This window comes from Hermetia illucens, chromosome 3 (assembly GCF_905115235.1).
Source record: "Hermetia illucens chromosome 3, iHerIll2.2.curated.20191125, whole genome shotgun sequence".
Lineage (NCBI taxonomy): Eukaryota > Metazoa > Arthropoda > Insecta > Diptera > Stratiomyidae > Hermetia > Hermetia illucens.
The window spans coordinates 88,022,977-88,047,234 of record NC_051851.1 but is presented as its reverse complement, the minus strand read 5'-3'; the positions used below and the strand labels follow the sequence as shown (position 1 = coordinate 88,047,234).

The following is a 24,258-nucleotide window of genomic DNA, read 5'->3' as shown; positions in this document are numbered from 1 at the left end:
CACTATCTCGTTGGCATGGTGCTCCGAGCTCGAATAACAATACCACCTAAAATCCCCTCTGACAATCAGGTGAGAGTAAACACTGAAGCCATCCACAACACAACTCTCCGCGACACCTATAAGAGAGAAATGGATGCCGCAATAACCGCAGTCAACAGAGGACCTGGAGAGGAAGCATCAACAAATGATCTTCACAATCACCTGAAGAACGTTATCATGGATACGGCCACAAACATACTTGGCCCCAGCCGCAAAAGGAGTCGGAACGACTGGTTTGACGATGAATGTAAGCTAGCAACGGAACGGAAGGATGCCGCATACCGAGTAATGTTGCATTCTCAAAGAACCCGGGCACGCACAGAGACTTATCACGAACTCCGTCGAGCGAAGAAGCGACTTCACAGACAGAAAAAGGAAGCCTGGGAGAACCAACAAGTCTGTGAACTAGAAAAGTACAGGGAGCAACCGCACCAGGCACGGAAGTTTTACCAACAAATCAGCAGGATGAAACCTTATACACCTCGATGCTCATCCTGCCGAGACAAAGAGGGAAATCTGATTTCCGACAGAATGGGCATATTAGAGCGATGGGTTGAGTACTTTGATGAGCTACTGAACAACCACAACATCGGCGATTTGGAGGTTCCGCCAACTGAAAACGACGGACAAATACTGCCACTACCAAGTTTAGGAGAAACAGTCCGTGCAATTCATCGGCTAAAAAATCATAAGTCGCCAGGAGCCGATGGAATTACAGCCGAATTGGTTAAATATGGAGGCGACCAGTTACACCAAGTGGTTCATCAACTTGTGCTCAAGGTATGGGACAGCGAATCAATGCCTGACGATTGGCAACGAGGCATTATCTGTCTCATACATAAAAAGGGAGATATCACACAGTGCAACAATTATAGAGGTATCACGTTGCTGAGTACCATCTAAAAGATATTCTCCACTATCCTGCTAGGCCTGATAACCCCATACACCCAGAACATCGTTGGCCCATACCAAAGAGGCTTCACTCCAGGCAAATCAGCAACAGATCAGATTTTCTCTCTGCGGCAAGCGATGGAAAAACTGTTGGAATATGGACAACAGTTACAGCACCTGTTTATCGACTTTAAAGCCGCCTATGATAGCATAGCCAGGGTAAAACTGTACACGGCCATGGGAGAATTCGGTATCCCGACGAAATTAATAAGACTGACTAGGCTGACCCTGACCAATGTGCGAGGCCAGATAAAAGCAGCAGGATCACTCTCAAGACCATTCGACATCAACAACGGTCTACGACAAGGGGATGCGCTATCATGCGTCCTCTTTAACCTGGCCCTAGAGAAAGTGATCCGTGATGCCGAGGTAAATGCAAGAGGTGCGATCCTCTTCAAGTCCACCCAACTACTGGCCTATGCTGACGATATCGACATCATGGGAAGAACCACCCGAGATGTACAAACTGCCTTCATCCAGATCGAGCAGGCGGCGCGAGATCTTGGACTGCACATCAATGAAGGCAAGACAAAATATATGGTGGCAACGTCAGCACCGAAGACGAATCAACCAACAACATCAAACCGCACTGGTCAAACACAAAGAAGAATAAGGATAGGAAAATACAACTTTGAGACCGTTGACAATTTCTCCAATCTAGGGTCGAAAATCACAACCGATAACAACTACGATGATGAAATCCGCGCACGGTTGTTGTCAGCCAACAGGGCCTATTTCAACTTACAAAGACTGTTCCGCTCGAAACGTCTCACCATAGGGTCAAAGCTCTTACTGCCAGTCCTCATGTATTCCTTGGAAACTTGGGTTCTTAGCAAGAAAAATTGCGAACTCTTGGCCGCGTTCGAGAGAAGAATCCTTGGTCCTTTGGCCCCCTACATGAGGATGGACGATTCCATAGCCTACACAATGACGAAATCTATGAGCGATACCATGACCGTCCGGTTGTGGATAAAATTCGGCTCAATAGGTTACGGTGGGCGGGTCACTTAATCCGTATGGATGAGGATGATCCCACCCGGAAAGTGTATAAGGGCAATATCTATGGTAGAAAAAGAAGACGAGGCAGACCCTGCCTAAGATGGAGCGATGGCGTGGGTCAGGACGCCAGACAGCTTTTAGGGATATCGAATTGGTGGACCTCGGCGCAAAACCGGGATGTCTGGAGTTCCTTATTAAGGCAGGCCTAGACCGGATACCGGTTGTTGCGCCGTTGATGATGATGATGGAAGACTCACTCAAGCGCAGAAACCTGAAACCTTTCTGCTCCCACATTCGCAACTCCCGCCGCCCTGTCCAGTTATCCCCTCCGTCCATTAAATTCTCTGGCTTCTCTGCTAACTCCCCCCAACTATCTTGTGATTTACTCTGCCGCTACTTTTCGTCAGTCAATGTTCCCCCTCCTTTCACCGAATCCCTCCCGATAGTGGGTGTAGCCTGCCCCGCATCGGCTACCAATCCCCTTCTTACCCCTATCCTTGTCGAGTACCTCATTGGCAAATTTGATGCCCCGCATCGGCTACCATTCCCCTTCTTACCCCTATCCTTGTCGAGTACCTCATTGGCAAATTTGATGCCAATGTCCGACCTGGCTACAATGGTCTTGAAAACCTCTTTTGCTCAAAACTGGTAAGTCCATCTCCCTTCCCCTCTCTCTTATTTTCAACAAAAGCCTCGAAGAGAATCATTTTCCCGCCTTGCGGACAAAGCCTCTCATCATCCCCATACAGAAAAGTGGCTATCGTACGCTTCCCGAGAATTACAGTCCCATTTCCCTCCTCTCCTCCTCCTCTTGTTCCAAAATCCTGGAAAGATATGTCAGTGACTGGTTGTCCGCCCACTTTGGCCAACACATAGTGAAAGAACAACACGGCTTCGTTAAACGTAGGTCCACTGCCTCCAACCTGCTTAACTTTACCAACTTCGTCGCCAAATGTCTAAATTCATGGCAAGAAGTGCATACCATTTACACTGACTTCGCTAAAGTCTTCGACACTGTAAATCACAAGATACTTCTATCCAAACTCTCGTCTCTAAACGTTCCCATACCACTTGTTTTATGGCTTACTTACCTCTTACCTTTCCAACCGATCCTGCCACGTCTCTTTTGATGGCTATACTTCTCGCTCCTTCTCCCCCTCCTCTGGCCTCCCACAGGGATCTATTCTGGGTCCCTTTTTATTTTTATTTTTTATTAACAATCTTCCTTCCCTCCTTACTTGTCCCTGTTTGCTCTATGCAGACGAACTTAAGCTGTTTTCCGCTATATTGTCGCCAATGGACTGTGTTTCCCTTCAATCTAACCTGGACACTCTGGTTCGTTGGTGCTGGATGGTTTAGCGCTAAACGTCAGAAAGTGTCACTCTATTTGTTACTACCTAAAATCCTCACCCACTTCTTTCTCCTACTCTCTTAACGGGCATTCCTTATCCTGCTTAAATTCCACTCAAGACCCCGGAGTCACTTTCGACCATAAGCTCCGTTTTGACACCCATTGCTTCGATGTCATCAATCGAGCTGCAAAATTGTCAGGCTTTATACTTCGCTCCTCCTCTGATTTTGACTCTATCCAACCCTCCTTAGCTCTCTTCAATTCCCTCGTAAGGAATTGCTCTGTGATATGTTCTCCCTCCCATAACGGTGATTGTCTTGCCCTTGAAAATGTGCAACGTAAATTCACCCGTTCCCTCTTCTTTAAGAAAAGCTTCCCTCGTGTGGACTATCCCTCTCGCCCGAACCTTCTCTTCCAACAACAACGTACATCCTATCTAGATCTATGCACACTTTTTAAACTTTAAACAGAATCGATATGGAGAATATTTTGAGGCCTGGGCACCATATAGAGGGAGCTTCATGATTTATTTAGATTTTTCGGTTGTGTAGTTTCTGAGAATGGGTCCGTTAAAGAAATCATCACTTTCCACCCCTCCCCTCCCCCTTTTTTGCAAACAAAACCTTAGCTTCGGAAAGTACTGATCCAGACTTTTCATTTCACAGCCCACACAACAATATTTGTTGATCAAAAATTTTACAACTCCTTTTGCATGTAGGATTATAATTTTTTTACACTTTCTTCAAATTTTGAATTTCCTGTACTTGCCGTTGATAAATTTTTTTCGATTTATTTTATTTCTGGTGTTGTTCGGTTTTGGATTTCATATGTTTGTAGCTTGTGAGTAGTAACACAATTTAGCAAATTTATTTGTTGTTTTGTTGTTATTTGTGCCTAGGAAATGACGTTGTTGATATTAAATTGTATTAATGTTTTTTATAAATCTGTCATTACTTATTTGATATTTGAAATCAATTGTCCTCTTAGTTCCAGAGATGAAAAAATATATGGATGAAGTTATGTGCAAAATGCCTTTAAATAGAGACATTGTTGGTCAATTTTTAGGTTTATATGGGAGAAACTAAAATTCCCTACCGTCTCAATTCAATAAACTTCTTCAAAGGCTCGCAAACTAATAAAATGGGTTGGAACTCACAGGAAGCAAAGTATTGAACAGTTTGAAAGAAATCTCAAACATTTTTTTAGTATTACAAAAGTGAAAGAACATTAGATATGTAAAGAAGACAAGGAGCTTTACTGGAAACAAGTTGAATCGGGAGGTCGTGTAGGTTATACGAAGTTCATCCTTCAAAATGAGCAAGGAAATCAGGATACTTAACAAGCCAAGAATAATACTTTACAAACGATAGTACTGGAGAAGATAATAGCAGTACTGATTACACTGATGCAGAAGAGTATACTCGGCACCGAAAGTATAATTACAAAAAACCGGCACCTCAATTGGTAACAATACTGGGTGTGTCAAAAAGAAAAGCATCGAAAGTTCTTCAAAGCTGGCATCGAATTATGAAGGATGCAGATGAGGTAAAGAACTGATTTAAAGAACTTTTCGCCGAAGAGGAACTCAGTTTGCATTTTAATGGAAAGAGAATCCAAAATAAAGAACATCAGGTGGTTTGTCTCACAAATTTTTAAAGGACTTTGCAGTTTGAAGTTTTGATTTGTGACAACGGGTCAGCTAACGACATTTTGATTACTTTACAAGCCTTGTTGGATGAAAACAATGCATGGAGCAGTACTAATATAATTGACACAGCTGTAACTAACACGGAAAAGGAGAACGGAGTAGTTGCAAAACTCCAAACACAATTCAGACCAAAGAAGCTAGGAGCGTCTTAGTTTATATAGTGTCAACATAACATTCTTGATCTTGTTCTTCGCGACTTGATGGATTTCGTATTTTTAACCAAATTGCCATCGCCCAGCTTCAACTATCAATATATTTGGTAGAATACGAGACTATGCAAAGCAACTATTGTGGCATAGAAAATACAACATCATCCAGAAACCTGATATGGAGAGATGACTTTCAGTTTCTTTTTTGAACTCTGTGAAGGATATAACTACCAGAAGCAAAAAAATGGCCTTAATGAAATGAATGAAAAGCTGTCCTCTCTCCTTAGTGCCAGGTGAAATTCACGACCAATATTTGCAATGATTGCTTGTTTTGTCTCCAAAATAGAGAAATCTTCCCAAACTTTCTTATGACTTTATAACAAGTCCCTGGCGCAAGGCAGAATTTTCAAATGAGCACCATTCAGAGGACACATACAATAAATTTCATGCTGTTATCACCAAATTAAATTGCGCAAAGGATTTGAAGTGTTTTGCCACTCACTGGTAAATAAAGGTCAGTGCTTGATGTGTCTTATTCAAATATGGTGACTAAATGAGCTCTAAAATTAAAAGGGAAGCTTCACAACACTTGCAAAAGTGGCAACTATCTAAATAAGAAATTCATTAACAGCAATTTAGAAATTTAAAAATCATTTACAATGTTCATTATATACCATATAGATAAGCGAATAAAATGTATTTAATTACAAATACCGTTATGCGCGGAAGTTTTTTTTATACCTTTACAAAATTGGAGTTATTTGTTTTTTTGGTTTTATACAAAATTTCATCGATTTCCTCTCAAGTATTTGAATCTAAAAAAAAACCATAAGGAAGAAGGATGCAATTCGCTGCTGGTTTAGGCGTTCACAACTTCAACTTTCCGGCAAAAGTGCGTGGGACCGACTGGCAGACATTTTTAATAAGATATTGTTTTATATAAAACCATAAAAACAATAGATCCCATATATATTAACAGTACATACAATATTTTCACATGGAAAGAACAGAGAATCATGATTTCTGTGAACGAGCACTCCTTAGAAGTTATATTGCTTTTGGGCATAAAATCGAAATCATCTTTTCACACCAAATCCAGCCGACGGATCAGATCCGCAACGGATAATCGACATCGGCACTCGACAGTCGTCTTGGCCACTTGAATGAATCAGCCGTCGGCATTCAATCATTACCAAGCGATAATATTACAAATCGGTTACTTCAAGCCAAGAATCTGCATGCCCATATACACATACACCTGAAATCTAGCCCAAAGCTGCGGATACCAATCCAACACCAACCAATCCAGCAATGGGAAAACTGTTTTGCTATATAAACCGCACAGACTTCAAACAGCCCAATCGAGAACATTAATGAGCACTGGAGCGCTATTAAAAATCTGTTTATCTCAGGGGTGGATGAAGGTGTTGGCCAAGTCCCAAAGGGCACCACAAGGCCTGGATGACTGTGGAAAGCTGTGCGGGGAGCGATGAACACAACGCGCTGGAGGGGGTTTAGTGTGGTTGTTGCCATCGCAAAGACACTAGGAACACACTAAAAGACACTTCGAAAGCAGATCGACAGAAAGCATCTGGTTTCCGTTCTGAATTCTGCTGTAGCGATCACATTAGCAGCCTTCGGATCGTTGTGGAACAGTATCAGGAATTAAAATTTCAGCTTCCTGTGCTCCTCATCGATTTCGGTAACCAGTGCAGGGAATGTATCTGAACGCAGAGCGCATTAAAAGAAAATTATCTTTTTTCCAGGTAAGATGGTTCCCGAAAAGTTAAAATTGCACTAAACGAAAATTTATAAATTATCTAGCGATAATAAACTAGTTTTAATTAATCAACAAGTCTGGAGACCGGAAGCTAAACCCTTCAAATATGAATATATAAGTATATTTTAATGCACATTTGTACTTAGTTCATAATGTTTATACATTTGGTTTGTTAGACCATACACTTTCGTATGAAACTGACACTCAAACTCTTAGAGTGCAATAAATCCACACAGAGGTGACTCTGTTAGTACAAGTTCGATTTCTACGAAACTTGGTAATCATGCTATATAGCACACCCTTACTACCGCGTTGCATGATGATTCCAGGAGCTTTCCAGTTAATTTTTAAAAAATATACTTTCATTTAATATGGCAATATACTATTATTAACTTTATTAAACAGGTATCTAAGCCTCAAAATGCTCTCGGAATAAGTCCTTAAAGTAACTGACCGTTTTTGGACTCCTATACTCCTCCCCTATACGACCAATGTCAAAATTAATATCGGTTCGCCGGGAATTGACAGCGATGGCGCATAGGAATAGTTGACGCTCTCTATCTCACATTTTGGACTAATAGCAACCATATGCATACTTTTCGTCACTTTAACTACATTTTTTTTATTCTTGGAAAGGAAGAAGGACTCAGGGGAGTCATCAGTGAATATTAATGAGGTTCAGCAACAAGCTCTGAAATAAAATCCATCCAACAGTAGAGAAACTAGAGGTAATAACACAAGAAATAATAAAATTTCAAGAGGGCGCGTGGTAGCACTCTGAATTTGAAATGGGAAATTTTTCAATTTAAAAGAATAAAGTCTGGAATCGATTTGAAAAACTCTTAAGTTGGTTTGGAAAATTTTGAAATTGTTTAGAAAAATTGAAAAAATCGTTTGGAGAATTGGACTTACAAAGCCATATACGATAAGCAAGTATTAAACATAATTATGGCCGATGTTAAAATAATATTGTTGCTTAATAAAACCTCTAGTAAAGCTCGCAGTCAAGGAACTTATTATTTTCACTGTTCCAGAATCGTTCTTAGTGTCCTTCATACTAATATGAAAAAGAATTACTTTAAAAAATATAGCAGTAAAGTGAACAAATCATGTGTGAAGTTAAAATTTGTAGAAAAGTTGGGTATATAACTTCCGCAGACACCTTTGAAAGGAATAAGCATTTGTGAAGAGTGGGTAGTCCCACTTTGTAAAAGTCGTGACAAACAGCTCTAAGCAGGAGTTAATAAAAGTTAAAAAATATTGTAACTAACAAATTAACGTTTTGTCAATTGACAAGGAACTATTCTGTTATTTTTATATTTATATATTTAGATATATTTATATGTTGCATATGGTTTTGAATCGAATGAAAAAAACGCTTATTACTCAATGAAAGATATTTGTCTTAAAAATTTCAAGCACCGTTTTTATTAATGTTAAATGACTCTAAGTAAGACTTCGTAAATCTGATGAAATCTAAGCCTTTTCTCAAATACCAAACAACTTTACTGAGAATATGGTTTTGAGGACAATTCAAATAAAAACGGAAAATTTGTAAGTAGATTATTGTTCTTATATTGGCTCATTAGTGAAATTCTGGCATATTAAAGTTTTGTTGCTAACTATATGAATTTCAAAAAATTCCTAGGGTTTGTCCGTATTGTACAGGTTATATCCTCTTTATTGCATGATAAACCTCTCTAAAGTTCCTCATCTCAAAATTAATATTTTTTCTGGTATAATATTCCCCTCCCGCTGATTCTCACTTTTTTCCTTGTCGTCTTAAACTTTATGACACCCAACTGCAAAATTATCGAACAGTTAATAAACTCCTTCAAATGTGTATAAAGAAAAGAGATTGTTTGTTAATTAAGCGCAGAACCGCTATACTCGTATTTTTGACATATGCATATTGACATCGATTCGTAAGCCAGCTGTTCCCTTCTTTAGTTTTTGATACAGTCTATAAAGATGTAACAATCGATGGAAGGGATAGCTAGGAAGTCAAAAACAGGCTGCCGGCAAAGTTTTATTTCTAAAAATTCACACAATTTTTTGATCATTTCTGAGTACCACTTAATAGTATTTCCATCTTTTTCCGTATACCTTCCTAAAGGAATAAGTAAGAAATACTGTACTGATGAATGGGGTCAGTTGCTCCCGAAATATATATATACGTTTAAAACCAAAAATTGTAGTTTGGACGAAGGTACCCCTTGTCTATTAATTAGATTAGATTATTAGGCTGGACTGCAAGTAGCAGGTGAAAATCTAATCTCTAAGAAATTATAACCATTAGCAATTCTCATGTTTGGATGTTGAGGCGTCAGATTTTTCTAGAGCCGTCGGAAGCAGTTAACAATTGTTTATGTTAAGCTGGATTGAATGCAATCTTCAAAGAGATACCTTACGCTAATTGCAGTTTCCGAACACATACTTTGACTATATATCACAAACAGTCAAGGCTACATTGCGGTAGTTAAATATTTTGATCCTATGAACATACAGACTAGTTTGTCTCCACAAAGAGTGTATTTCTTATCAAGGAAGGTCAAGCAAAAATGTTTAGAGAGCAATGAAATTAACTTGAAGGCCAAATCAAAAAATTAATTAGAAAAACTGTACTTACAACTCCATGATTTCTACATCTGGCACATTTTGGTGTTCGTTGATAACGTTCAGAAGCAGCACGAAGGAAGAATGCAGGCGGGAGAGCCCCGAGGACGGGATGCTGGGACATAAGGTTCGACATATCCACTCCACTTGGCAAGCTCATGTCAATTTTCCTACTATTTTCTCACTTCACTATTTTGTTCTTGAATTTACACCACTTTGTTCTGATAATTAAAACGCCAACACTTCAATGAACATTGTTCTGCAACGGTGACGCAATAAAACACGAACACACTTCAGAACTGACCGGAAATATCAATATCAATCCTAATAGAGAGCACCAACGTATACAGTGTATATTTGAAACACAGCCTAAAGGACACTTTTCCAAACACTTGTAATCAAAATCCTGAATGCAACAACTCCAGAATTCTGTCAAGGACTAAAAATCTCAACCAACCAATCCACTTTTTTACGTCATGGCTCGTCAAACCTCCGATTGATACTGAAACCATAAAATTCTTGTCTTTTGGCAACAAAATATCCTCCTCGTCATCATCAACTCTTGCAATATGTCGTATCTGCAATATGTACAATATACAAAAGTTTTAGAGTTATTGTATTGTATTCAGGTGACTGCGGCCTAGGCAAACCTTCGGCCTCTTTGGCATGGTAGCCAACCAAGAGGCAGAGTTATGCCCGAAGAAGGCGAACCGGATTGCAGCAAACGACATGGTAAATACATTGAAGCAGAGATCTCTTGTAAATACATGAACACCCCGAAAGGGGGAGGACCTGACGACTGTTGAAAGTGATGCTATAGTTGCTCGGAAATGATGACGGTTATACGCGGCTGATGGGTGGGAAACATCTCCTTCTGCTGGTTTTTTGGCGAGTCGGTTGTTGGTAGAGTGGTCGCATCAACAATGGAGACATTGAGGCAACAATGGCTACACTATGGGAATACATATGCAGCCAGCGAAAAACAGGTTGGAAACTTGGAACGATGTGTTACAAAAGATACAAACTAGCTAAGAAGTATATGCGCTCGGTTCGGTGATATTTGTTTTTTTATTAAATTACGAGCATTTACTTTAAATAGTCTTGAATTCAAATGAAAAACTGAAGTCCACTCATTGGAATTGGATGGATTTCACAATTTCCGCATTTTTTGGAGTATTTTCCATAACACTTGAGAATCTAGCATAACATATTGTCCTGATATTATCCCCAATAACCAATTTCACACCCTAATTATCTCAAGCATGTTTCAATCGAACGAAGACTATGAAACAGCAACGTGATGTGATATAATTTCCGTTGACTGTGACATTAAAATAATTCGAATCTACCCAAACCAGTTCAATACATAGGAAAAATATGTTTCAATGTATGACTATGACCGCCCCCTGGTATGCACTGCATAAAATTGAAACTATACATGCTCAAGTAGTAAGCCTTTTCTGAGGTTTAATTCCTTTCTACAGAATAAAGGCAACTCTTACGCATACAGTAGCATATAACCAAAGAAAAGGACTCTATATCGTACACACTTACACTACAATTCCTCTTCAGCTCTTGCCATTCTCTCCTTCACCCCAGCACAGGGATGTATAGCACGCTTCGTCCTCCCCATCTTACAGGAGTGCACATCTCACCCTGAAAGTACGAAGAGACTGTTTCACATTGACGCAGCCAAGTATGAAGGAGTGCGCATCAGTTTATTGAGGTTGGGTCTACCCACACCCCAAACGAAACGAATTCCCTTTCTAGTCATGTGTCCATTCACCCTTGTCAATTGGAAGGGATGGTTGGTGAAACTGTATTTCATCTTTGAACCTACTCAGCTAAAGTCGATATTTAAGGGTGGTTCTATTGGAGCTATCCTACTCTATCCCACTGGTTGAGAGGGTGATACCAAGTCCGCAGTGGTTGTGCGTAGGATGTGTATGACGCTGACTTTTGCGTGAGAGGGTGGCGATTGGCGACTGTTGGTGGTATTATTAAATTTGTTAATGTATTTTTGTGGATAACATAGTTTTGTTGGCCCATCGATTTGACTTGTAGCATTTGCTGGACATTTTCTGATACGATTATAAAATGTTCAACAGAAACCATGAAACAGCTTTTATTTTATTCAGCGGGTGTTCGAAAACCGTTGGAGCATAAAATTGATTTACACTGTTGGCGAAATTTTGTGAAAATTAATGATTTGCGCCTGGAAATATTGGAATACTCTAATAACTTTAAATAATGATGTCATCTACCCCGGGGTTTAAGGATTCTGCTATAAATAGTAAAAACTACAACATTAGAGTATCCAATGTAATGGTTGCCATTATTATCCCACATTAACTTCTTAAACAGAGAGTATCATATTATCTTAATTTACTCGCAAAGTCAATTAATTTCAAGATATCTACATATCCGGAGACAAGATTCTCCATGCAAAATAGTTCAACTAGGTCAAAAACGGGAAGGCTCTGACTCACTTCTTGTCATATATGATAAATACCACCAATGTATGCATTTTCACTATTTCATCAAAGGATAAGGTGGCTTGTTTGGGAAATTATAGGGGGTGTTGCCTATGATCTTATGATCGTTCCAAACTAACGCAATTCATTCGCGAGACATGAAAATGACCAGCAGTTATTCCAAACGTTTCGGTAATTGTAAATATTTCGAACGTTGTGGGCGTTGCAAGCAAATATTGGAAACATTCTAATAGAGAATGAGGGTCCATAGAAGCCTTTTTGAAACCTAAACATAACTAAGTTGAATGCCGGGATGACATTTTTTAATTTGATTATTATAAGATAACGATAAATCACTACTGTTTTTATTTTCAATTTACAAACTAACGATTTTAGGAACTCTAGATGCTCTCATTTTTCTGGATTTATTTAGTGGGCCCTACCAAAAAACCATTACCGTCAGGTTGCAACAGCGTGTGGGATTCTCACCCACTAAAACCACCCCCCCCCTTTCTCCTTCTTCCTTTCCCACGGGACCACCGCAAAGCATTACTTCGCGGAGTGGACTGCGCTTTAAGCGACCAAGCCTTTTGTTCTCCGCGTCCTCCTTTCGCGATCCGCTCTTCCAAGCTCCTCCTGTATTCTTTTGATTGGGGAGTTCACCGCAGACCAATTTCCCTACGACTTCAACATTTCCCCGATGATGTTCTGCGGGCTTAGGTTGGTTTTCAGGGAGTCTTCTAGACTCTTACTTTCTGAGAAAAATCGTGGGCAGTGGAACATAACATACTCCGGTTCCTCAGGTGTGCAACCACATTCAGGACACAAGAGAGAATCATCCAGCCTAAATTGGTGCAGGGGTACTTGCTGTAACCATCATGTCCTGACAGGAATTGCGTCAGATGGTAGTTAATCTCGCCGTGTCGTCGCTGGATCCACTCCTCAATACGGGGAATCAAAGTGTAGGTCCAGCGACCCCTCTGCGAGTCGTCCCACCGTTTCTGCCACTTCTCCAGCGACTCTCACCTTGCAGCCTTTCGTTATTCTGCATCCTTTTCAGGAGGATTCATTTTCCTTTTCTCGTCCAGGCAGCGTGTCTCACTTGCCAGATTGTCTATCAGGATCATTCCCGCAATAACACACGCGGTCTCGCCTGATATTGTTCTGAAGGCGCTGCACACCCTTGGCGCCACTAAGTGGTAAGTCATATTTACCCTCCTCCGATTACCCTCGCACGCTAGTGCTTCCTCCCAAACTGGTGCCGCGTATAATAATGTGGAGCGAACCACTCCGGCCACAAGTAATCTGCGAGTGTATCTTGGGCCTCCAATGCTAGGCATCATCCGCGCTAATGATGCGCTGGTATTTACCGCTTTCTCACAGGCATAGTCCAGATGTCCCTTGAAATTGATTTTAGCGTCAATCATCACCCCTAGGTATTTGATAACCGGTTTCGAAGTGATGACGTGACCACCAACACGAATATTAACCGTATTCCTCTTCGTACAATTGATAATCAAGACCGCCTCCGTCTTTTGTTCCGCAAGGTCAAACTGAACCATCTCCAGCCACGCTTTTATGTCGCTAATGGTTTCGTTAGCATACATTTCAACGTCTTCAGGTTGTTTCGCGACGACAACCACAGCTAGATCATTTGCGAAACCGATTATCGTGGCCTCCTTTAGCACGGGAAAGACAAGGACCCCATTGTACTTGACGTTCCATAGGAGAGGACCCAACACTGAGCCCTGTGGTACTCCTGCGGTGACGGTGTACTGCTTGCATCCCTCATCTGTGTTGCACCAAAGTGTCCTCTCCGAAAGGTAACTGTCGAGGAGCTTAGGAAAATAACTAGGGACATCGGTTTTAGCCAGTGAGCTTTTTATCCACTCCCAACTTGGGGAATTGAATGTATTTTTGATGTCCAACGTAACCACGGCACAGTATTTTTTAGACGACATTGCGTCTCGAGCCAGCTTCAAAACAACGTCTACGGCGTCGATCGTTAAGTGGGCTTGACGAAATCCAATGATAGGGAGCAGTCTGTTGTAGATGACCCTTTCGAGCCGTGTCGATAAGGCAAATCGGTCGGTATGATGATGGGTGGGCGCTTAGTCGGCTTCGGGAGCAAAACTAGGTCGGGAAAAACTCCTTCTACCATGCATGTTTCAAAAACGCTGATAAACCAGTCGGGTCTGGTCTTAACAGCGAGTTTAAGAGCTCTATTTGGAACAACATCCAGACCGGGTGCTTTGTTATCACCAATTCTCCGGCAAATTTGTGAAAGTTCCTCTTCAGTTACCGCAGGTATGGTGTAGAGGTCGAATGTTTGCTTGTGTTGTTTGCGCTCCCCTTTATCCGGGGGGAAGAGCGCTCTCACGACATCGAGCAGAAGATACAGGCAGGTCAGTTGTGGTGTTCACCCTCTCATCTTTTTCAAAACCATCCTGTACGCTGTTCCCCAGGGGCTTTAGTCTGCCTCTCTGCAAATAATAATAATAGTTTGAGCGCCTTTTTGCGAGAACTCGTCGCCTCGGCATAGCAACTTCGCATGCTCTCATTATGCATCCCATCATTTGCTCTACCTTTCTGTAGCCGCACCACTGGGATTTTCGCCTCCCAATAGCATCGTCGGTGTCTGTCTTTCCGTCTGTCTGTCTGTCACACCCGATTTATTCGGAAACCGCTTGACCGATTGTCGCGAAAATTGGTAAGAGTGTGTGATCTGTTGTTCCCTTTACATACAGCAAGTGGCGCCATTTTGTGTTTAGTTTATGGGAGACTCCCCACACATGTGAATGGAGAGTGCAACATTTTTTTGCATAAAATGTAGCCATGTGGGATATTAAATGAAAGGTCTCAATTAAATGAAAGGTCTTAATTGACCCATTAACTTGATTTAGCATTTGCTGGATGTTTTCAGCAACAGCTTTTACTTTACTCAGCGGTTGCTTGGAGACCGTTGAAGTTTAAAATTGATTTACATAGCAGGGCGAATTTTGTGAAAATTAATGATTTGCGTCTGGGAATATTGGAATACTCTAATAACTTTAAATAATGATGTCATCTACCCCGGCTTTTAAGAATTCTTTTATGAATAGTTAAAACTACAAATATTAGAGTATCGAATGTGTTGTATAATTGTTCCCATTATTATCCCCCATTAACTTCTTTTTTTCTTAACTTTTAAGATATCAAGATATCCGGAGACAAAGTCAGATCGTGCATATGCAAAACATACACTTCTTGCCATATGAAGACCACCAATGTATGCCAAATACAAATCATCAAAGGATAAGGTGGCTTGTTTTGGGAAATTATAGGGGATGTTGCCTATGATCTTATGATCATTCGAAGGTAACGCAAGTCCGAAAGGCCGACGCTTCTCACGGTGTTTCTCCGGAAGTAACCGCGCAACGTGTGTTGCATCTGTAGTTCCGCAGTTTTGGCAAATCTGGCTTGATTCGCGGATATTTCAACGATTTCGCGAATGCGGTTGTCAAAAATGCGTTCCAAAATCTTCATGGTATGGTCTATATTCCCTTCCATTTCCTCGCCAGTCAGATCGTGTTCTACCTTCCTCAGTAACCCGATTGAAGAATTCACTGAGCTCAGCTCTTCGTTCTCCAGAGCTCAGATGCGATGTCGTCAAGTCCTGTTGCTTTCCCCGATTTCATTCGTTTTATTGCTTCCTCGACTTCAGTTGCGCTGTGAGTTACGTCTCTGGGGCTTAATACTCAAGACACGGACTAGATTTTGTGGCAGCAATCAGAGCATCGCTGATGCAAGACCTACTTAAATCTCCACCGAAATATAGAGTACGGCACCCGTGTTGAAACGCCGCCATTGAGACCCGAAGGTCTCTGTTTGCGTGAACACAATCACAACCTCCATGAAAGTCCCACTAGGAGGCCAACCGTAAGAACCGAGCAAAACGAATATACAACAGCCATTCTCCCAGTGCCCATTGTACCATTATACGCCTTGTAAGGTTTCGTAACCCACTGCCACTTTAGATGAGTCCCCATACAGACTCGGGTCTGATCGTCATAATAAGATCTTTGGAGCATTCGTCTACTGCTTCACGGCCGCCAAACTAAAGTGATACAACGTCCCTCGGTGCCACTACTCTGGAGATTCTCTTCGCCACTTGGTTTTGGTTTGTCGGACATGGTTACCACCCCGTCTTCCTTACCGCCACCTCTGACAGATGAAATTGCTCCAATTGTCGACAGTGCTTGTGGAAGTGGAGGACAAACAAATTCTTCAGTTCAAATCTGCTCGAAATATTCTGGCTAACTATAAGTAAAGTACAGTTCTTGTCATTAACGTAACAAAAATGTTCGGTGACAGCGATCGCTTTCTTTGCTTCCCGGTTGGTATTCTTATAAACTGATTCGCAAGACGGGAATTAACGGCCGATGTTGAGGTGCGATGGCCTCATGAAGAATGACTTTGTAATCAATGACGGTGGTGAAATGTGAGCATCTTATGAAAATATAGGCGATTTGCGTTTTACTAAATGTGGAAAGAAGAAACAATCGTTCGATGAACCATGTATTCATAAATAAAAGGTCATGGGTGTCCACAAAATCGACTACACGCCCCCACCCTCATTGCGCGCTCAAAACCCCTTTCCCCCATGGCACCTATTACCGTTTGTCTTTTCACCCACATGACCATTAAGGTCGCCTGCACTGATAATATAGTCATCAGCAGGCACGTTGCAAGTCTTTGCATCGAGAAGTTGCCAGAAGGTATCTTTCTCGTTATCAGGTCAATTTGCCTGTAGTACATACGCGGTGAAGAAGTGAATTGTGCGATCAGCTGATATAATGGTGAGCTCTATCCGCTGGTCATAAAATCGTTCGACTTCTTTAATGGCGTATTGAGTGTGTGGACTACCAAAATAGCGAAGTTTATAGCCATTTTGACTACGCGTTCTATGTCGCAGCTTTTGGCAATAGACCATTGGGTTTCTCGTAGAGCGCAGATGTCAATGCGTCTTTACCTGCTTCCTGCGGTGCCAAAAATTAGAAATTCGAAAAAATACTGTGTTGACTGTAACCTTTGAACTGCAAAACTCGTGATCCATCCTGCACCTTCCGGTCGTTTATAAATGAAGATGCTCCTTAAGAGTGTGAGTTCCATGATGAATAAGGAAAAAGTGGGGAAAGGAATCCTTAGGTCGTAAAGTTTCAATATCTTTGAAGAGGTCCCACTGAAAGAACAGGGAAAATTCGCTCACTTGGAATCAATGAAAAGGAACACGAAATTTAAGTTCATGCAAAGGGGTATAAAGGTTTTATGTTCAACTTATGTGAGAAACTCGCTATCCACGATTTTTCATTCGAACATAGCTATATAATATAGTATTCCGTCATATTTTGCCAAACCCTGTTCACCCTAAATAAACAAACATTATCTATAACCGCAAGACGATGCATGCGTATATAAATATGTGCGTGTCTAAATTGACCTTACGCAGCTTCACTCATTTCCACTTTACTCCGTGCACAAAAGCATACATATATATGTTAGGTACATAAGTTGAAAATCGCTGGTAACCAGGTACCCACATGTCTATTATGTTGGTTACAACCGGCAACCTTTATTAGCATATACATATACATGTACATGTCTACTTGAAGTAATTGACCCTGAAATGCAAATAACTAAAAAAGCCAAAAAAGGAAAACAAAAACATTTCCATCGACCCCGCCGTTCACTTTATATGATGATGACGTCATTCATATTTTGGATGCCATAAATTTACTAGAAATGCAAAATTTTGACCTTCTATAATTTCGGTAGTAATAGTGGGATTGCCTTCAAACTTTTCAGAATTATGTCCTATATTACCGTCTATGCTAATGCACTCCTGGGATGAACTTAAGGGGGGCTTTCCGATAAATTTCTAAAACATGGTAATATACTATTATTAAGTTTATTTGTGCATATATCGAAATGGAATGTATTTTGAGGCCTAGATTTCATATAGTTGCGTCACTGAGATTTTTTTTCAGATTTGTTGGTTCAGAACGAGACCTGTTTCACTGTTTTTCGGGCAAATATTGTATGCCCTATCTCCCCTATGTTTCACCAAATGTCAGAAAAAAGATCAGTTCCGACCATAATCATGTTCTATGAAAAAAAATTACACCCTCCTTTCACATGAGTGGGGAGCTCCCCTTAAGATTCAACATAAAATGGCGTCAATCGCTACATGTAAACAAACACAGAGACCACCTGTTCTCGCCAAATTTCGTAGCAATCAGTTAAGCCGTTTCTGAGTAAATCGAGTGTCCATCTGAAGACATTCAACCTTAAAAAAGTGTAATTGTATAATCTTTCGAAATCGTTTATGAACTTTGAATTTTCGATGTGAAAATTAGAGAAGAAAATGTTTGCGCAATACACGGACAAGTTTCGTATCTTTCCTGCTGTCAACTTGTCTTAACCCTCGTTCGAGGGATTGCTTGATCGCATGAAATCAAAAATCGTAAAGTCCTGTTCCATTGCAAATGCAATAACTGTAAAAGTTTCAACTAATGATCTAGCAATAAAAAACAACAACACCAACAACACATCCACATAAAAATATGCTGGCACGGGCAAGTCCATTGCGATGCTAACTATTTAAATGTTCACTTGCAATAATTATAAAACAGGATTAAGAGTTGCAGGATACAACAAACTGGATCAGCAGGTCTTCTTGATTGTGCCATTTTTCCTGGTCAAAGAGCTAATCTGGACTGAGTCGCTAGACTTTCAAATCACCGTCGTTGCTGCGGCCAGCCTTTTCGTCATTTTCCATCAACTCCGTTAGCGGGAATTACTTGTCCATACCATCAAACATATCGATTTTGATTTTCTTCGGGTATGCTCATGGTGTGTTACTCAACTCTGGTCCAGCACATTTCATTTTCATTTTCATTTATTTATCCACTAGTGACTTACAACTAGTCAATGATTACTTACTGCTAGCTTAAATAACGGCTAATTGATCTTAACGCTATCAAACGGGTGACTATTACATAGTCTGGCCAACCCGACCTTCTCTGTAATCTACTTTACTGTGTATATAATTATTTATTATCTTGACAATTTTGTAATGGCATTTTCAAACTACGCCCGCACTAAAGGCGCGAGAAGGTTGAAATTTACTTACTTAACCTAGTTAAAAATAACTTAACCTAACTTATTTTAACTTAACTCCTTAACTAATATATACAATGAGTACATTACAATTTTCTGTGCTTAACCTCTATCCACCCCTACCAGGCAAGGAGTTTCAAAAAGGGTTAGGATTTTGGGTCTGAGGGATGAACTCACGATTTGGCAGGGCCTTAAGAATGTGGCCAATGGGGAGATTTTACCCTGTTGGTAGAGGTGCCGAATTAATGGTTTGGGGTGGTCCTCCGTTCTTTCGAAGAACCTTTCCATTAGTGTGAGAACGTATTCTCGAAGTGGTTTGACTTTGGCTCGCCTATACACTTTTACGTTTTTACCGATCTTTTTAGTTTTCCAGTTGTATGACAAGCCTGTGCAGTGTCTGAGGATTCGACGTTCGAATGACTCGCATTTTGCCATGGCTTGGTTGGAGCATGAGATCCAAGTTGGTGCTCCGTAACAGTGTCAGTTTAGTTTTGGTGCTGAGACCTACTATCTTGCGAAGAACAGAGTAGATGCCACAGACTGCACCGCGTGCCTTGCTGATCGCGAGCTGGAGGTGGGGTTTGAACTTGAGGAGTTCATGCAGGGTTACTCCCAAGTATTTGATCGAACTAGATCTGCTCACTGTGGTGTTCCCGAGTCTCATTTTCAAGCGTTTAGCTTTCCTGTGGATGCCTCTCGAACCTAAGTATCTAGATTTTCTCCTAAAAGTGCAGATTTGCATTTTTCCCTCATTAATCTCGATTCCCCAACTGCGGTAGTACCTGCAAAGATTTACAATGTATTTCTCAACCGCTTTGGCTGCCCTGTTGGGGTGGAGGTTCGAAGCCAGGATAAGCGTGTCATCGGCGAATTGGATCAGTTCAACGCCGTCATCGGGGATGGAAACGTCAACCGGGAAGATATTATAGAAAGTTGGCCCAGAAATGGATCCTTGCGGTATTCCCGACGTTATCGACAAGAGATCGGAGAATTCCCCACGCTGACAAAAAAGTGCCTATCTTCGAAGAAATTCAACGCAATTCTAATTATCGGGACTGGGAACTCACTTTCAATTAATTTATAATATATATAAGTCCGTTTACCCACACGGAGTCGAAGGCCTTTTCTAAATCTAACGTACATGCTACTGTGCGTTTGTTGTTGACGTTAAGTCCTGAGACGACAGTGTCGTGTAGGTAGCTCAGTGCATGCTGGGTTCCGTGTTTAGAGCGGAATCCGAACTGGTGGTTAGAGATAACTTTGTTGAGATTACAATGCTGGACTAGCCCAATTGTCTATGCTTTCTCAAACAGTTTGCCAAGGTTGGATAATAGAGAAATGGGCCTGAAATTGCTTGGCTCGCTGGAGGTGCCTTATTTTCCGGATCGCAATAATTTTTGCAACTTTCCACGTGGATGGAAAGTAGCCATTATTAATGCAGTTGTTGAAAACCGCTAATAAAAATTTCAGTGAGGCTCTGGGGAGGTTCTTGATCACAAAGTTCGGGATTTCATCAGGCCCGGCTGACCTTTTACCGTTGAGGTTTTTGGTTAAGTTAGTGAGTTGAGGTAAACTCAGAAAATGTTGCGATTCCGATGGCTTGACTGAAGTGTTGGTTGTGGTGAAATTAGTTAGCTTCTGAGAGTTCTCAGAGACGAAGGCCTTGATTGTTGAATTAACAACCGACGATATAGCCGGGAGGGAAATTGAGCTGAGTCTTAAAAGATTCCGCGAGAACTTGCGCTTTCCTAGCGTCACTGCAGATGTGCTCCCCATTCTTGGAAAGAACGATATTGCGGGACTTATGTTTACCGGTTAGACTGTTGATATGCTGAAACATATCTGGCCCGGGTTTAATATCTGCTAGTTTCCTTGTCAATTCTTTGTTGCGGAAAATCACCACTCTTTGCCGAATTATTGCACTCAGACAACTAATCCGGGAAAGCAATGCTTTATAGTCAGCATTAACTTTATTTCCGTGTTCGTGGGAAATCCGTTTGAGTTTCCTACGCCAAATTTGCCTGACTTTCATGTGGAGCATGATATCGTGAGGGACTGAGTTATATTGTAACTCGTCGACTTTGATAAACCTTATGTTTCTGCGTGTAGCAGTATTAATGGCATCTGTGGCCAAGGTGATGTCTTCGTCGATCTCCATGTCTGATAGATTACCGTCAGTTTCGATTTTTTTCAAGTTCAGCCTTGGTGTAAGGTCTGCCTTGAATTTGTCGTGTGGGCGAAGGACCTTACGGTGGTCATCACTCGCTTTCGCAATTGGGAGGACGAGGAAAGTTTAAGCTGTACTGCGAGATGGTCAGACATGCCTGGTAGAGTATTACAAGATATCACTTGAAAGTTTAGGGAAGTTTCCTCCGATAGGAGGGCTGGTCCAGCGCAACATTTTCGTCTTCTTTTATAGCTGGCCAACACTGACAACTACATATCGTCGTCTTAATAATACCGTAGATACCGTTGCTATATGGCTCTGAGCATTCGAATGAGATTATGTTTTCCTGACAAAGCTGATCTCGGGCAACTTGTCCAAAAATGGAATGATTGCCTCATGGAACACAGTTTTAGATTAAATCTGAATGAAACAGAATTTTTTACGTCCAATCTCAGTAAAACAAGCATTGTCACTATCAGTGGCAACGACTTGCCCACAACTGAGCAATTTCAATTTTTCAAGTCAATACTCACACAAAATGGTAAACTGCGTTATGAATCTACTTCACACATTAGCCCAATTTTGACGAAATGGCGTTCCACAAACGCCCTTCTTTGTGATCGATGTCAACGAACATCTTAAATCACCCTTTCGTCCTTTCGCCCTCCATGTTCCTGATTGTTGGCGGACGGTCGACCATAAAAGATAATGAATAGGGCCTCGAGGTAATGGTGGTAAAAATGTCGCGTTGGACCAGTGGCGTAACACGGCAGGATCATGTCCGGAATAGCGATATCCGCGATCGTACGAGAGAGGCATCTTCGACGGTATAATCATCTGACTCACACTAATGAAAGTCCACTTGCCGATAAGCTTATCACTTGCACAGCATTAAGTGTGTTGATAATAAAACTGAAGCACAGTCTCGCAGAAAATAAAATGCGGAAAAATAACAATAACAACAAATAGACTGTGTAGATGCACTATACTTCATAAACAAGTGAACAGGAAACAAACATAGAGAATTTTCCTTTATTTCTCAAAAGAGTTTTCTTCTTTTTTACTGAATTTCGAATTTGGCTTTTATTTGCCAAATATATTTTGGAGCAGCCGAAAAAGAATTTGGCTACACTACTATGGAATTAAGTCACCGATTGTCACCCGTTATATTTGTTAACACTAAATAACCTTTTTGTGGGGGAAGGGGCCGTCCTTTGATTTCGTTAGACTGCATTTAATATACATGTAACATGTACAAGAAAATGAATAGGAAAATTTGAAACTTTTGTTTTACACGTAAATCCCTGCGCAAACTCGAAATCGATTGTTGTTCTTTTAGGGGGAAATCACATTAGAAGGTTTTCTAAACCGATTTATTTTTATTGGATAGATCGTTAACTTAACTAGTCAACAATGCGCTCCAATTTTAGTTTAGTCGTTTTACGTCCTTATGTAATCTTATAGCGCTATGTAAATAACGCATTCATAAATACTTGGCGTCAGTCCCTTGTCCAAGTGCATTTGCATTTGGTGTAACTGTATTTTGTTCGAAATTAAGAGTGAGAAATGCCTGCCTATCCGAAAGGCGACTTCTCACAGTTTTTTTTCAAACGCGTTTTTTCACATTTGTAGGAATTCTAACTTAAAAAGTAATAAACCGATCATTATGAAATTCGGACGTATGATTCTTTATAAAATCGCCAAGAATACGAACTAGCATTTGGGACAATATCATATTTTTAAGGGTGTTTTGCATTATTTGTCAAAAGAAAGTGTTGAAAATTGATTTGTTTTAGTATAAATGTGAACCTTTCAACAACAAGTCGAAAACCACGACGTTTCTGGTATGAAAGACTATGTATTTCTTATTACAAATTTTTAAGACTCTAAGATAAACTTAAGGGGGGTTTCGAGCAGCGATGGAAATTGTTCATTATCAAGTAGTTGATCATCTGAAAGCCTATTTGATATAAACAAAATTAACGGTATAGCATAATATAAAAACACGGCTTTAAGCCTAATATAAGAAACCAGGAACATACAAAAATAAAATGTTTTCACATATAAATATATAGATACATATGTAATCAAATAAATATTCCTTATTTGTATTCCAAATCTATCATCATTCTTTATGCAAAAATTCCTTAATTTAAAATAAACTTCCACCACTAAGCACGGTGACTAACAGTGTTTGTAAATATTGTAAAATGGAGTCAAAGGTTTTCCAAGGAACTTAATTTGGAAAAGTAATTCGGGGGAAGTAATTCTAAGAAAAAAAGACCTTTAGAGGAGTAGAAACGCTCACGGACGCCCAAGATTAACATCTGCAATCTATTGCATTTCCGCGGTGGCTGATATTCTTCCCCGACTTTCGAATACAAAATCTCTAATTCCTGTGAAAAATGATCGAACCAAATTTCAAATTCGATAATTTTTTGACTTGCATATGAAAGCACTTTAAGTTATATTAAATAATATATCAGTTTTCGAGAAAATTTCTGAATAAGTAAAACTGATAACCTAACTCTGAAAGTTTTATTGAGAGGTTTTGCAAGTATGAGTTGGAATCTTCCAAATCAAATTCCGAATTTTCTAAATAATTTCAGATTTTTCCAAATTAATTTCAGACTTTCCCAAGTCAATTTCACGATTTTTCATTTCAAATTGGAATTTTTAAATGTTCTACAATAAGGTTTTATACCGGCATTTTATCACTGGATAACGATGGAACCTATTCAGTGAGAGAATTCTAAGCTGCCCATCGATTTTCTATCATTGTTTTGCTTTCATGATCTGGAAAAAATGTAATCTCCTCAACCTTTGCTGTTTTCCATGACTTCTGGATATAAAATCGTGTACTTAT

The 24,258-nt window shown here is 40.4% G+C and overlaps 1 protein-coding gene across 2 annotated transcripts in view; it reads right to left on the bottom strand.

Moving 5' to 3' along the window:
• Positions 1-10,032, bottom strand: part of LOC119652345 (doublesex- and mab-3-related transcription factor A2) — a 42,194-nt gene extending 32,162 nt beyond the window's left edge. For both annotated transcript variants that reach the window (XM_038056370.1, XM_038056371.1), the window contains exon 1: positions 9,607-10,032. In XM_038056370.1, coding sequence (XP_037912298.1) covers positions 9,607-9,753 — 147 coding nt within the window. In that variant the 5' untranslated portion in view covers positions 9,754-10,032. The remainder of the gene's footprint in view (positions 1-9,606) is intronic.
• Between the last annotated feature and the right edge of the window lie 14,226 nt (positions 10,033-24,258).